Source organism: Microcaecilia unicolor, chromosome 3, assembly GCF_901765095.1.
Source record: "Microcaecilia unicolor chromosome 3, aMicUni1.1, whole genome shotgun sequence".
In the NCBI taxonomy this organism is placed as follows: domain Eukaryota; kingdom Metazoa; phylum Chordata; class Amphibia; order Gymnophiona; family Siphonopidae; genus Microcaecilia; species Microcaecilia unicolor.
Genome location: NC_044033.1, coordinates 142,463,288 through 142,479,779, shown reverse-complemented (window position 1 = coordinate 142,479,779; position 16,492 = coordinate 142,463,288). Strand labels below are relative to the sequence as shown.

Sequence of the window (16,492 nt, the reverse complement as noted above, 5' to 3'; positions counted from 1 at the left end):
TGTACTACTGAAGGGGGGGGTGAGAATGTGTGAGTGGGGATGTACTACTGAGGGGGAGTGAGAATGTATGTGTGGAGGAGTGGCCTAGTGGTTAGGGTGGTGGACTTTGGTCCTGGGGAACTGAGGAACTGAGTTTGATTCCCAGCACAGGCAGCTCCTTGTGACTCTGGGCAAGTCACTTAACCCTCCATTGCCCCATGTAAGCCGCATTGAGCCTGCCATGAGTGGGAAAGCGCGGGGTACAAATGTAACAAAAAAATGTGTGAATGGGGGTGTACTGGTGAAGAGGGTTTGAGTGGGGGTTTTCTGCTGAGAGGTGTGTGAGAATGGATGAGTGTGAGTGGGGGGTGTTATTCTGTGGTGTGGGGGTGTACTGCTGAGGGGTGAGTGTGTGTGTGTGAAGGTGTGCTACTCTGGGGGGTGTGAGAACGGGTGAGTGTCAGTGGGGATGTGGTACTGAGGAGTGAGTGTGAGTGGGGGTATGCTATTCTGGGGTGTGTTATGGGGGTTGTTTTGCTGAGGGATGAGTAAGAACGAGTGAGTGTGAGTGGAGGGGGTGTGAGAATGGCTGAGTGTGACTGGAGTCTTTTTCTGAGGGGTATGTGAGAAAGGGTGACATTGACATTGAGTTTAATACTCCTTTAAATCAGAAAATATGGAGACTGAATCCCCACCTAGCACTAACTTTTCTTTTCCAGTCAATTTGTTTAGGTTGATTTTCATGATTAGTTGTTTCTTTCAATCTAGCAAGTGTCTGCCATTTGGCTTTCACCATTTTCCTGTCAAAACACAGCCTTCTTTTCAAGGGCATATTGAAATTGAGTTTCCCGCCCTTTTCGAGGAACATTCTCCTGGCAGGGTAGTGAATTCATGCACAGACACACACTTCCCAGCCTGACCCCAATACTTTCTCCCTACCCTGTTCCCATCAGTCTTTGAAGAACCTCCTTGTACTGAAATTGTTAGGGAAGAGGGTATTAGAGAATGAGAGAGGGACACCTGCACAACTGTTGTCTGTGTTTCTCCACACCAGTCTCTGAGCTCTCACCCAAGGTTGCCAGGTTGAAAAAATTTTCCCCACCCAAAACCAGCCCCAAACCCGCCCAAAACCCACAAATCAGCCCCGCCCCAACGTCAACCCCGCCCCAATGCCATTAACCCCGCCCCCAGCATCGCCTTAGCCGAGTCTCCTGAGTCCCGACTCCCGACGTCATCATTAGCGCGGGCTCTCTCTCAGGCAGAAAGTCCCAGTCCCTTCGGTTTCACACATATTGCATAAAGCCACGACTGGGAGCCTCCTTACCTGCAGCATTGTACACGGGTCTGGTTAGCAGCAGTAGCGGCAGCAGCACCTGGAGGAGAGCTCCGCTGAGCTGTCCTGTCCCACCTCTCCACGCATAGTAGTAGTAGTAGTAGTCCACGCATCCCGATGGCAGATCCGCGGCTCGTCACGCTGCACAGGGCTCTCCTGGGCCAGGAGTCCTGGCCCTTGGTAAACTCCAACTGTGCTCCGAGACTCTTAACATCCAATTCTGTTGTTCCTCTCTTCCTTTTTATTCTCTTTGCCCTTTGGCTTTTGAAGTTGCTTTATTGTGAAGTGGTATTTGATTTGGGCCAACTGTAGCAAATTTATTCAAACTAAATGCAGTTTAGTAGTAAGACATGGTATTTTATCTTAGTTTGCTCTTTATTAGTCTTCCATAGTTTGAGGTGTGTGGAACTCAGTACATATAAAGTTGCTTTATTAATTTTTGCACATTTAAAATGTAATAACCTGAGCATTTTTTTTTCAGATTGCATCCAAAGGCATTCCTATGCACGCAAGGATGATCCACTCCCTCTCAGGAAAAAAGTCTGCTATTCCATATGGAAAGCGCAACCAGGTATGGGTGGAGGTTAGGAATGAGGAGTGTATTTTAGAATGGGGGAGGGTGGCTTGGTGGCAGTGTTATTGTGTGGATTTGTACGAGGCTGTCTGGTCCTGAGGCAATCGTTTGGGGGCTCCTGTGTCAGTCTCCCTGCCTTTGGGGTTCTAGGAAAGGGTTTCTCTGCCTTAAGAGTCCCAGATCATTTGGGACTGGACCAAAGAGCTCTCAGTGTAGTGGTTAGACAAGTTACTTAAATGTAATTTACACCTCTGACTATTAACTTTTATTTCAAGTTGAATGCATTATGTTACTTATAGTTTAATATACAATTTTAACTATTGAGCACTGTTCATTTCTTTATTGCATTGGTAATAAAGTATAAAAAATAGGTGCAAAACGTTTGCCACAGATTTTTCAGTGTACTCTTCCTGCATGCACCATTTAGAATGCAGCTTGTACTCTCTGTCGCTTCATAGCTTCTGCTAGGGCTCAGCAGCTGCAATGCTACCTTATGATCTGATTTTCCTGAGAAACATCCATTGCACCTCAGTCTGTCACTTCCTACTCTCTCTTCCATGTCCTCAGCTTCCATAGGCTTTTATTTTTCAGACAGGACAAATGATGCTAGATAAACATGGAATACGTGACCTGTAGAAACATACCCCTTCATAAATGCACAATTTATAGAATAGGGTCACTTGCGCATGTAACTTAATGTAATAATTATATGTTTATTGGCCTTAACAACCAATTATAATTGATGTTATTTAGTGCTAATTGGCAGTTACATGCAAAACTCTCCTTAGTTTGTACTCAATGTGTGCTCAGATTTCAGAACGCTTAACTACAAGAGGGGGTAGACCTGGAAAGGGCGTCAGGGTCATGTCAGTTAGTTACACGCATGGGTTATAGAATACTAACATTTACGCACCTAACTGCCTACAGTTAGGTGTATTTATACCAGCATTTGGCTGGCGTAAGTGCTTGTTCCTAAAGTTAGGTGCGTAAATGTAGACTTATTCTATAACGACAGTTGCGCATGCCATTATAGAATCTGGGATGGCGCCTATCTTTAGATGACCGTTTGAAAATTAAACCCATAAAGGGCAATTCTATAACTGGGTGCCTGCATTTATTTATTTATTTTAGGTGGTGTACGAAACCAACATACATAAAATCAACAAAGATGTTTAAAACATGATCAAATACCAAATCAATATAAATAAAAACAAAACAGTCAAAAAAAATAAAATATATATTCAGAGACCATAGGCTTGTGCGAAAAAACCCCAAACCAAACCAAATAAATCAAAACCTCTTGTGTTGCTTTCTAAACTGTAAAACTGAGCTTATATTTATGATCTCATGGGGCGGAGTGTTCCAAAGATTAGCCCCTTCAATCTGAACTATTCTACAACAATATCCAACTCATTTTTGAAAGAGACGGGCGCCCATCTTTCGACACAAATGGGGAGATGGGCGCCCTTCTCTCAGGGGCGCCAGATTCGGCATAATCGAAAGCCGATTTTGGGCATCCCCAACTGCTTTCCGTCGCCAGGACGGCCGAAGTTCCCGGGGGCGTGTTGGAAGAGTAGCGAAGGCGGGACAGGGGCGTGCCGGGACGTGGTTAAGAGATGGCCGGCTTCGGCCGATAATGGAAAAAAGAAAGGCGTCCCTGGCAAAACTTTGGTCCGTTTTATTTGGTCCCTTTTTTTTTAGGTCCAAGTCACAAAACAATGCCCGAACTGCCCAGATGACCACCGGAGGGAATCGGGGATGACCTCTCCTGACTCCCCCAGTGGTCACTAACCCCCTCCCACCCTCAAAAAAACAACTTTAAGAACTTTTTTTGCCAGCCTCTATGCCAACCTCAAATGTCATTTGGCTACACAGCCTCCGGAGCTGTAGGAACTGTGATCGTGGAAGATTCTCCTTGAGACTTCTACTATGAAAACTGTCAAAGTGCAAAAACTGTTTTTTATCAATCGGTTTCTTTTACAGTCTGGCGGCGCCCAGCCCTGCCCAGTGCATCCTGGGATGGGCTGGGTGGGGCTACACACCATATAAGGGCATTTCTCCCTTATATGATGTGTAGCCCTGCCCAGCGCATCCCAGGATGCACTGGGCAGGGCTGGTTGCCACCATTTTGCGGCGTCGAAGAAAGAGGAGGGAGGCAGGCTGCGTCCCTCCTCCAACCAAGGTAGGGGGGCAGGCACCGGGCAGGCAGAGAGGGAGGGTGGGCGTCAGATCGGATGGCAGAGCGGACCCTTGCCAATACTGGGGGTTGGGTTGGGGGTGTGGCGGCGGTGGCCACTGGACCACCAGGGACCATTTTCGGGGGGCTGGAGAACCACCGGCTCTCCAGCCCTCCCTGAACCTAGGGGGGGTGGGATCATCGGGAGGGACGGAGGTCCGCCAGACCTCCAGTCCCCTGTCGCTGGGGGTGGGGTGATTTGCGTCGTTGGGGGGAATGGGGGCCTGCCAGCATACAAATGCATGCTGGACAGGGCTCACCATTCCTCCCCAATGATCTGCAAACCCTAACGCCAGCTCGGAGCTGGCGTTAGGGTTTGTTGCGGCCAGCGACCCAATCTTTGGTGCTGGTCACTGATCATTGGGGATGAATGCGTTAAACCCCGTTTAGCATGCATTTGCATGCTACGTGCGGTAAGAGCCCTCGAGCGCATTGTTTCACGCACTCGAGGGCTCTGATCATGCGGGGTTAGCCAACGCCGGCGCTAGTATGGCGCTAACAGCCTCTAGCGCTGGCGTTTGCTTTTGATCATGAGGGACTAAGTGAGAAAATGAACAAAGTAGACATGCTGAAGGGACAGACAAAATTAATGATATGTTCTAAATTTTTGAAAAATGACCAAAGGCATGTAACTACATTTTATTTAAAAACAAAGAAAACCTCATGAATTTGGGATGCAGAGACTCAAAGAGCCAGCACCTTTTCTGGAGGTGAAGAACTTGCAGTCCACATACAAGAAGGAAATCTGAGGTAGTCAGTCGGTGTGACAAAGCTGCTGGAAAATGTAAAAAAAAAAGGGGCCCTTTTACTAAGTCACGGTAGGCATTACCGCATGCCAAAAAGCACTGCCGCAGGGTGTGCTAAGGCATCCCGCAGTAGTATGCTGATTGCCATGCGCCAATCCCATGCTAAAAAAGTTTTTAATTTTTAGCATAGGGGATGTGTTTATTGGTGGAGAGTAGGCAAATCCTCCGCTAATCGTGTAGCTTGAGTACATTGCCACGGGCTGCCCGATTAGTGCAGGATTATAGTGGGAGCCCTTACCGCCTAGTAAATAGGTGGCGGTTAGGACTCCCATGCTAATGGCCACACTGTAGCTGGGAAATTAGCACAGGCCATTATGGGAAAAAAGAAAAATATGGCCATTTTACCACCACACTAAAAATGAGCTCAGCGCGCGGGAAACCCACATGGTAAAAGTAACGCAGGCCACTTTTTAGCGTGGCTTAGTGAAAGGGCCCCAAACTTAGGTGTCATGGCCTGATGTATGAAAGGGTTTTTCTTACTTTGAGGATACTTTGTTACAGGCCACCTAATATGTACGGCAGGAATGTGTTTAAGTTCAACCCGTTTTCAAAAGGAACGTGTGTGTTTAAGTTGCACTAGTTTTCAAAAGGAAAGTATATACATGCTTTTCCTTTGAAAATTACCCCACAGAAAGTGTATGCACACCTTACATCTGCTCTTTTTTTGCACATCTACATCTTTAATTTTATAAAACATAAAAAGACATCTAATGTTAGCCTCTGTGATGAAACGCCTATCCACCTGCCTGGGGTTACCCCGTGGCCATTCAGAGGATCTATCCCCAGCACAGCTCAGGTCCGCCTGCACCTGCTGCTTGTGCTCTAAGCTAGCACCCTCCTCCCACCAACTGGGTCACAACCGCCTCTGGGTAAGTCTTCCACTCCCAAATTATCCCCAGTGATTTCTAGGTTACTGGAGGCCACACTCCCAGTGGTTCCACAGTTCCCAGAAAGCACTCAGAGACCCAACACACAAGCCACCAGCATTCTTTATCAGTCCAGACAGGCAGAATGAACAAACAATTGTGTTTAATCTCAGAACTTGGAACAGTTGGCAAAAATGTGCAATTGGCAAACAATAATAGGTAACTGAAATATGGATCAATTATAACACTAATTAAACATTTGCATACTGGCTAAACAGTACCTGGGAAGATCAGGACATATAATTCACTGAGCCTCAGCAAAGAAATCTGTCTCTCTTTCTTCCTGGCTAAGACTGAATGCAAAATCAGTACACTCTAAAGGAAATGAGCTCCTGGGCCAATCAGAACCCAGTCAACAAGATTTGAAAGTATGCTGTTGCTTGCTTCCTGCTTGTGTTAATGAAAAAGAACATTTACAGCAAAGAAACACCACCTGCTGGCCAAATAGTAGAAATACACTTCAGGACATAATTAAAACAGGAAAATATCTAATACATTTTACAGGCTTAAAACACACTGTTTCTTCACAGCCTCCCTGTCTAATTTTAGGACTGTTTTTTTTTTTTTTTTAACCAGACCTAGGGGTCTTTCTACTAAGCTGCGGTAAGCACTCACAGATGCTTACCGCAGCAAACAGTGCCTTACCAAAGGGTGTGCTCAGGCGTCCCGTGGTAATTTTGCAGGTGTTCACGCTATCCATACACTAAAAAATAAAATTTATTTCTTAGCACTGTGGGAGGAGGTGTCTGGGGGCTGAGAATAGGCGTATTCTGTGCTAATTGGTTTGCGCAGCTACACTGCCATGCACTAACCAGTTAGCGCATGCTTAGGACATGAGCCCTTACCACCTACACAATGGGTGGCAGTAGGGGCTCACACACTAATGGCCATGCGCTAATGTGCAAATTAACGCGTGACCATTAATGGGGAAAATAGAAAACTTGGGTCATTTTTACCCCAGTGATAAAAATGGCCTTAGCTTGTGGGAATGACCCACGTAAGGATGCACTAAGGCCACTTTTTACCACAGTTTGGTAAAAGGGCCCCTTAAGCTGTTAAAGTTCAGAGGACAGCGTTGAATATCGGTGTTCTTTGGTTAACTTTTAGCCATGCCTCCAGCACTCCCCTTAGGTCTTCTTTGCTTAACAGATTAATGAGTTGTCAGGTTAAAATTTAATCAGTGAAAGGCCCAGAAAATTGAAGTTAACTGGATAAATTAGACATTGAAGCTAAGTTTTCATGACTATTCACTATACAGAAATAGAAAATGATTTAGAAATCCTGCATTAATTATTTGATATTTTATTTTTCCGCAGTACATTCTGTCTGTTGACAGAGCAAGCTTAAATAAGGAACTGTTAACTGGTAAGTGGAGCTATACTCTTCATTATTATATGATTCTGGTTAAAACAACAATTCAGTTCCAAGACTTTAACAACAGGGACAATAGATGAGCATAAAGGGCTGGATTCAGTAAATGGCACTCAAAATTTGATGCTGGCGGAGGATCCAAGATGGCGTTGAGGGAGGACGTACGCTAGTTGAGTTCCTGTTTTGCACCAGAATGCATGAAGAAGAGGGCATGCTCCCCAGAGAATGGGGAAGAGAAAAGGCAAAGCCATGGTGTTGTCCTCCTCGAACACGGCTGGGGTTCCCACCACTTCTCAGTCTATTTTGGAGAGATTCGGGGTCATAACGTAGGGGATATCGGTTCTTGCTTCGGGGAACAGCAAGGCTTTATTGCCAAATCTCAGTGGAGGGGAGTGACTTTGAGTCCCCCTGTTGGCACGACCCCTCCAAGACCCGGAAATAGTAATGCTTCGCTATGGAGGTCAATAATGGAAACGCCCGAAGTGGGTTAGGATTTTCATGTGACCCGAGGAGGTCCTGGTTCAGCATCGACTCGGATAATAAACCAACTGGGGGATTGGAGAGTGAGCTCTTCCCCCTGAAGATATCTGGAGCGGTTTCTGTGGAGAATTTGGACTTGGTGAAGCCAATAATGTCATAATGGACATACTATAGGAACTGCAGCAGAATGTGAATAACTCTCTTTTTCAGATGTTTAAATTTTTCACTATGTGAGTTAAAGAATTTATATTAATACTTATCTAACAAAGTGGAAGTCCAAGATATAAAAATAGAGACTTTGATTACGGAAATGGCTTCTCTATGAAAATCAGATAATCTGGTAATGAAGAATAGTTATCTTTCTTGTAAAAATTGGAATTTCTGGAGAACCAATTAAGGGAAAATAACTTGAGAATGATAAATTTACCTATAATATCCTATATATCAGCTACTGAATTCTTGAAGAAAATTTCTCTGATACTTTGCTAATACCTTCTGATAGCCACCTTTTGGTGACTAAAATTATATTTCCTTTAAAATCTTCTTTATCAGAGAAAATAGATGTAAGTTTAACTGACATTTTGGAAAATTCAGAAGTTATAGATAGAGTTATTATTAGTGACTTTCGTCTTTGATTTAGATAGGAACAATGTTTTTGAAATTGTATTTCCGATGGTTGATAGTTTTTTGGGTTCAAAGATGCATATATTTCCTGACACATCAAGGGAATCGCAGACTGGGAGGTGTGAGGTCTTGGCTTTTAAGCCAGGAATCATTGCCCTAGGTGGGACCTTCCTAGCGCAATTCCCTTAAAGTGTTTTATTTCCTTATTACTTATTTGTTTGAACCTAAGAAATTATAAGAGTTTGTGGAAACAGATGAAGAATTCTCTGCAGCAACTTCCTTCAGTTACCACTGTACCGGCTGCAATAACCGATTAACCTTCCTCCCTCAGAAAATGTGAAGTGTAAGATTAACCATTTTGAGTTTTTCTTATTTTCTTTAAGATTGTTTTCCTGATCTTGGATCTTCCAATTGTGGACAATTATGTAAATACATATTGTTGAGAGAAAATGTTTTCCTTTTTATATTAATTTCTGTATTTCCTTACATTTATATGATAAATGTGAATGTAATTAAGTAAAATGATTAAAAAAAAAAATTTGACGCTGGCATTTCAAGATCTGCACTCTTTATAGAATAGCACATACTGCCGGGATCCACACTCACATTTGGGCGTGAGAAGTTACACTAACTGAAACCAGGTGTAAATCCCGGCACTCAAGCTGGGCACAGATCTGCACTATTCTATAACACTTTATGTATTTTAAGGAAACGCCCTACTACTACTACTACTATTTAGCATTTCTATAGCACTACAAGGCGTACGCAGCGCTGCACAAACATAAAAGAAAGACAGTCCCTGCTCAAAGAGCTTACAATCTAATAGACAAAAAAATAAAGTAAGCAAATCAAATCAATTAATGTGTACAGGAAGGAGGAGAGGAGGGTAGGTGGAGGCGAGTGGTTACAAGTGGTTACGAGTCAAAAGCAATGTTAAAGAGGTGGGCTTTCTGTCTAGATTTAAAGGTGGCCAAGGATGGGGCAAGACGTAGTGGATCAGGAAGTTTATTCCAGGCGTAGGGTGCAGCGAGACAGAAGGCGCGAAGTCTGGAGTTGGCAGTAGTGGAGAAGGGAACAGATAAGAAGGATTCCGTTTCAGATAGCACCAGCGTTTTTGTGCTTATTCTTTTTACCCCGTGTAATTTTGGAGGAACATCTGTATACGTCAATTTGAAGACCCCTGAGGAAGGCCTAGTTGGCCGAAACATGGACCATTAGGGTCCTAATAAAACTATTTTGGTGCTCTTACTCTTTGTGGTCTTCAGTCTGATCCAAAAGGTTTCTTCCGCTCTTCTTGTGGTGGTTTCTTCTTGATTATACAGATTTCATTCAGTTTCTCTGACTCGTCAGCTTTGAATATATTTTCTGGCACCGATATCTCTCCCAAATCTTCCTTGGTGAAGACTGAAGCAAAGAATTCATTTAATCTCTCCTCTATGGCTTTACCTTCCCTGAGTGCCCCTTTTACCCCTTGGTCATCTAGCAGTCCAACTGATTCTTTTGTTGACTTCTTGCTTTTAATATACCTAAAAAATATTTTACTATATATTTTTGCCTCTAACACAATCTTTTTTTCAAAGTCTCTCTTTGCCTTCCTTATCAGCGCTTTCCATTTGACGACATTCCTTATGCTGTTTCTTATTATTTTCAGTTGTATCCTTCTTCCATTTTCTGAAGGATTTTCTTTTATCTCTAATAGCTTCCTTCACCTCATTTTTTAACCATACCAGCTGTCATTTGGTCTTCCTTCCTCCTTTTTAAATACATAGAATATATTTGGCCTAGGCTTCCAGGATGCTATTTTTGAACAACATTCATGCCTGATCTAAATTTTTGACCTTTGCTGCCACTCCTTTGTTTTTTTTTCATCATTCTTCTCATTTTATCACAGTTTCCTTTTTGAAAGTTAAATACTAATGTATTAGATTTCCTGTGTGTATTTACTCTAAAGCTGATATAAAATCTGATCATATTATGATCACTGTTATCTAGTGGCCCCATCACCATTACCTCCTGCACTAGATCATATGCTCCACTGACTAGGTCTAGAAATCTTCCTCCTCGTTGGCTCCTGTACCAGCTGCTCCATAAAGCAGTCCTTGATTTCATCAAGGAGGTTTACCTCCCTAGCATGCTCTGATGTTATTTTTACCCAGCCAATATTGAGGTAATTGGAATCACCCATTATTATTGTGTTGCCTAGTTTGTTAGCCTCCCTAATTTCTGGTAACATTTCTACATCCTCTGTTCATTCTGGTCAGGTGGACGGTAATATACTGCTATCACTATCCTTTTCCCCTTTACACATGGAATTTCAATCCATAGGGATTCCAAGATATGTTTTGTTTCCTGAAGAATTTTCAATCTATTTGATTCAAGGCCCTCCTTAACATACAATGCTACCCCTCCACCAATTTCGATCCACCCTATCATGATGATATAATTTGTACCCTAGTATAACAGTGTCCCACTGGTTATCCTCTTTCCACCTGGTCTCAGAGATGTCTATTATATCTTATTTTTCATTTAGTGCAATATATTCTAACTCTTATTTCTTAGGCTTCTGGCATTCGCATATAGACATTTCTAACTATGTTTGTTGTTCCTATTTACATCTTGCTCAGCAGTTGACAGTGTTAATTTGCAATCTTTGGTCTGCTTTTTATTTAAATACACCTGGTCTACTATGGTCTCTATTGCAACCTCGCTGTTGGGATATCCTATCCTCCCTGTTTTGGTGATATCTTTGAAAAATACCTTGTTCCGAACCGTGCGCTTTTGAACAACTGTCAGCCTTCCCCCAGGTTCTATTTTAAAAGCTGCTCTGTTTCCTTTTTGGTCTTTATGGGAATTACTTGCAGGCTAAGTACGGTCCTGCAGAGGGCACATCTGTAGAGAGGGCACAAACATTTAGGCACTGAGAGTGCACCCAAATGATCAGAATATTGGCAAATATGCACCAATGTGTGCACAAACAAACATGCAGAAATGGTCATATTCAGGCTGTGAGCTGTTCTATAACATGGCATCTAAATGCCATGATACATACTTTGAAGGTGGGCATGGACATGGGTGGATCATGGGTGGGGTACATGGTTTACATGTGTAACTTATAGACATAGGCGTAGTTTGACTGTTTCATTTGGGGGGGCAAAGGATGGGCGGAGCATATTAGCATATTCATTTGCATATATACACATGCAAATGAATATGCTAATATGGAGGAAGGAATTGAAATTTACAGGCAAAATATCACAGATGCACATTTCAAAAAGCTGACATATTTCAATTAATAAATTCTGAATAAAATACTTTTATCTACCTTTGTTGTCTGATCATTTAGTTTTTCTATTCGCTTTGGTCCCAGTGTCTTCTGTTTTATGCAGTGTCTTCTTTCCAGTAGGCTTCCCTCTGCTCCCCACCCTCCCAGTCCCATCCATCTTCTGTTCCTTCCCTCTGCTCACCATCCCTCCGTCCCATCCATCTTCTGCTCCTTCCCTCTGCTGTGCCTGACCTCTCCCAATCCCATCCATCTCCTGGTCCATCCCTCTGCTCCCCACCCCTCCCAGTCCCATCCATCTCTTGCTCCTTCCCTCTGCTCCCCACCCCTCCCAGTCCCATCCATCTTCCATCTGCTCCCCACCCCTCCCAGTTCCATCCATCTTCCTTCTGCTGCCCCCCCCCCCCGCGAGGTCCGGGATCGTGGACTCCGTTTACCTCCTTTCTTCCTCCCTCCCTCCAGTGCAGGCAGCAGTAGTCTTCTTCAACCTTTCTGTGCTCCTGGCAGCGGTAGCGACGTACACGCTGCCTTCGGGCTACCCCGGAAGCCTTCTCTTCAAGTTCCTGTTCCCACCTATGCGGGAACAGGAACTTGAAGAGAAGGCTTCGGGGCAGAGCTGAAGGCAGCGTGTACGTCGCTACCGCTGCCAGGAACACAGAAAAAATGAAGAAGCATGCTTGCTGCCTGCGTCGGAGGGAGGGAGGAAGAGAGGGGGTAGACGGACACGCTCGTCTCCGTCCGCTTCGCTTCCCTGCCCTCTCTGTCTGCGTCCCGCCCGAAAGGAAATGACGTCAGAGGAAGGCGGAACGCAGACAGAGGGCAGGGAAGCGAAGTGGACGCAGACGAGCGCGTGCCTGCTTCTTGTTTTTTTTTTAAACTACTGGCGCGGCGGCGCCAGTCTCACGTCGTCGTCGTTTGGGGGGCATTGCCCCCCTTGCCCCCCAGTCTACGCCCATGCTTATAGAATATTATAATTTGTGCACATTTTTTTAGCAATGTAACCCCCCTGTTTACTAAGCCGTGTGGCAGTGCCGACAGCCCGTTCAAAGTGAGTGGGCTGTGTTGACATTACCGCACCACCAGCTGCTAACGCAGCTTTGTAAATAGAGGGGGGAGGGGTAAGTGTTTTAGTGTATGGAGTTTTTTTTTGTCTTTTCATCCCTGTTCTTCTGCTTTTAGAATTTTGTAAACCGCTTTGATTTTTACTTTGAAAGGCAGTATATCAAGTTTTTAATGAGCATAAATATAAAGCAACTCTGTGGCTAGTGTAAGTGGTCATGCCTAAAATATAGGCATGTATTTGACCTGTTATGTCAGTAGTCTATAAAGAAAAATAGGCGCCGTATACTTCCCTTTGTAGAATAGGCCCCAGATGGGTGCATTCTTGGTGCTTATATATATGTAGGCACTGCATTATAGAATTACCTTCTTCATGTGTGTAGAGAGCCCTAGAATGATACAGCTCCCTGACCATATAAAGAGCCACTGTAGAGCTAGACCTCAGGGAAATTTAACACCCTGTTTCAAAATATTTTCTCCCATTTCTGCCATGACATAGATGCTTTGAAATGGAGCCCTTGCAGGTTTGACCGTACTTTAGTCCTAAGTCTCCAGCCCTCTTCACTAATGCCTAGAACAGCGTTTTTCAATCGGTGTGCTGCAGCTGCTCCCCAAGTGTACCGCGGGGAGTCCAGGAATCCCCTCCATATAACCTGGTAATCATGCAATCCTATGATATTCTTCCTCCCACTCCTCGGGTCTCTCTCCTCTCTGCTACGATCTTCAAACTTTGTGGTTTCTGGCAGTTATTAGAACAGGCCTTCCTCTGGCCAGCCCCGGGGTCCTTCCTCTGGCATGACTTCGTTTTGCCACGTGGGAGGTATGCGGCAGAGGGAAAGCCTTGCGATGGCCAGGGGAAGGTCTGTTCTAAAAGCTGCCAGCAATGCAGAGTTTGAAAGAATTGGAGCGGAAAGGAGAGGGAGACCCGAGGGGTGGGTGGAGGAAGGTTGGAGAAGAGATTAGACCCAAGGGAGAGGGGATACAGGCTGCATATGTATGGGATGGAAGAGAAGAGGGGAGACAGGCAGTACATGTCTGGGAGGTAAGAGGAGAGGCAGGCTGCACATGCGAGGGAGGGAAGGGAAGAGGGGAAACAGGCTGCACATGTGTGAGAGGGATGAGGAGACAGACAGCACATGTGTGGGAGGGACAGTAAGGGAGGGAGACAGACTGCACGTGTGTGAGAGGGAAGGGAAGAGAGGGAGACAGGCTTCACTTGTGGGAGGGAACGGAAGAGAAGGAGACAGGCTGCACATATGTAGGATGGAAGGGGAAACAGGCTACACGTGTGGAAGGGAAGTGAAGAGGGGAGACAGGCTGCACACGAAGGGAAGAGAGAGGGAAAACAAGAAAGATTTGAGAAGGAGACAGAAAAATTAAAGAACGCTGAAAGTGAAAGATCAGAACCAAACAGACAGAGCAGGAAGTTAGAAAAGAAATTGCAAATGGAAAGGAAGCCATGGAAACAGAATAAAGAGCACAGACAGAGGAAAGCAGAGCCAAAGATTGGGAATAAGATGATTGTAATAATAAAATCACCAGATTACAAAGGTAGGAAAATGTGTTTATTTCAGCTTAGTGATTGAATTATAGTGATATTGAGAATTTACATCTGTCGGCTTTATTTGCGCTGTACAGGAGGTCATACTTTTCATTCTATTTAAGCACATAAGCACCGCCACGCTGGGAAAAGACTAAAGGTCCATCAAGCCCAGCACTCTGTCTCCGACAGCGGCCAATCCAGGCCCAAGAACCTGGCAAAAAACCCAAAATTTAATAACGATCAATGGACTTTTCCTTCATAAACCTGTCCAGACCCCCTTTAAACTCAGCAAGGCCAGCTGCCGTCACTACCTTCTCTGACAATGAGTTCCAGAGTCTAACTATGCGCTGAGTAAAGAAAAACTTTCTCCAATTTGTTTTAAACCTACCACATTCTAATTTCATCTTGTGTCCCCTGGTTCTATTATTGTTAGAAAGCGTAAACAAATGCTTCACATCTGTCCGCTCTATATCCCGCTCATTATTTTGTAAACCTCTATCATATCACCTCTCAGCCGCCTTCTCACCAGGCTAAAGAGTCCTAGCCGTCTTAACCTCTCCTCATAGGGTAGTCGTCCCATCCCTTTTATCATTTTTGTCGCCCTTCTCTGCACCTTCTCCAATTCCTTTATATCTTTTTTGAGATGAGGCGACCAGAACTGAACACAATACTCCAGGTGCGGTTGCACCATGGAGCGATATAACGGCATTATAACATCCTCATGCTTGTTTTCCATCCCTTTTCTAATAATACTCAACATTCTGTTCACCTTCTTAGCCGCCGCAGCACACTGAGCTGAAGATTTCAACGTCCTATCCACGATGACTCCCAGACCCCTTTCTTGGTCCGTAACTCCTAAAGCGGAACCCTGCATAACATAGCTGTAATTCGGGTTCCTCCTTCCCACATTTCTCTGGTATTGTATGACATGCAGAATCTAGTATCTCTGCTTTCAGTTTTTGTCTGCATATTTTTTGCGGTTCCCTATTTTGTATCAGGTGAGAGTCATGTTCTGCATCTACAACTAAGGTGAAGGAGTCTGCTGGTATGTGGTGTCTGTGCAGGAATCTGTAACAGTCTATCTTGTTCCAATTTCCCAGTGGCAGGTATATTGGTGCTCTAATGTATTTCAGTAGCGTAATTAAATGAAATAACTGCCTCTAAAGGTTACAAGTATGGGTGGGGATGGAATGGATCTTAGTGGGGACAGGAAGGTATGGGTTAGACTCCAGTGGTGTGCCTTGTCAATGTTTGTGCCATGGAAGTATGCCGTGAGATGAAAAAGGTTGAAAATCACTGTGATATGGACATTGTGTTTTCTTAACTTATTCCGTTACTGTAGTATTGAGCATTGCATCTTAGTCCATCTCTAAAAATATTTTTACCATTACCACTGATGGAGCTTGTGTTAATCAGTTTCAACAAGCTACTCTTTCTCAGAGCAGAAAATGCTGGCTTGATTAGATATTGTTTGTGATTACTGGCTTGTGCCTATGTCATATTTATGTCTCTGCGCTCTCTCTTTTCATCCCCCAGCTGCAGAAAAATATCCCAACACGACGATGCACTTTGAACACAAGCTGCACAACTGCAATGTTGAATTGGGTACAGTGACCTTTCTTAGGTAATTGGAGGGGGAGTCATTTTTCAAATGAGTTGCAGCTGGCATGCTTAATGATTAATAGAACCTCAAATAGTGAAAAGGGGAGGACAGGTCAGTTCTAATTCTTTGTTTTTAAAAGACGATGATCAGGGACATAGTCCTTCCAAACAGGAGCAGGCATTTAGATGTACAAAAACACAGTGGAGGGAATTCTATATATGGCGCCTTAAAAAATCGGCGCTGAAAAACCACACGGTTAGTATGATTCTATAAACTGTGCCTAAAGTTATGCGTAGTTTATAGAATATGCTCATGCGCCATTCTTGCGACTAAAATTTAGGCACACCCATTTAGGCCACCTAAAACCAGGTCTGAATACCTTTGCCTAAGTCAGACGCAGATCGGGTGTATTCTATAATAGTGTGCCTAATTTTTTTTGAAATGCCCACAACCCACCCATTCCACGGTCATGCCCACTTTTTGACTGTACGCATTAGAATTTACACACACCACGTTATAGAATATACCTAGAAAGTTGTATGTGGCCAAATTAGCGCACACAACTTAAGACACCATATATAGAATTTAGGGGATTGTAAATGGACAAGTATCTGTTTATGATCTGAAGGTTCTGACAGTAAAAACCTAAGCAAGATAGTTTAAATTATTTTGTGCTTA

At 44.1% G+C, this 16,492-nt stretch overlaps 1 protein-coding gene across 2 annotated transcripts in view; it reads left to right on the top strand.

The window, feature by feature from the left end:
* The window catches only part of KMO (kynurenine 3-monooxygenase), a 112,041-nt gene that overhangs the window by 39,577 nt on the left and 55,972 nt on the right, over window positions 1–16,492 (top strand). For both annotated transcript variants that reach the window (XM_030196419.1, XM_030196418.1), the window contains 3 exons: window positions 1,794–1,883; window positions 7,171–7,219; window positions 15,748–15,835. In XM_030196419.1, the coding sequence (XP_030052279.1) occupies window positions 1,794–1,883; window positions 7,171–7,219; window positions 15,748–15,835 (227 nt within the window). The remainder of the gene's footprint in view (window positions 1–1,793; window positions 1,884–7,170; window positions 7,220–15,747; window positions 15,836–16,492) is intronic.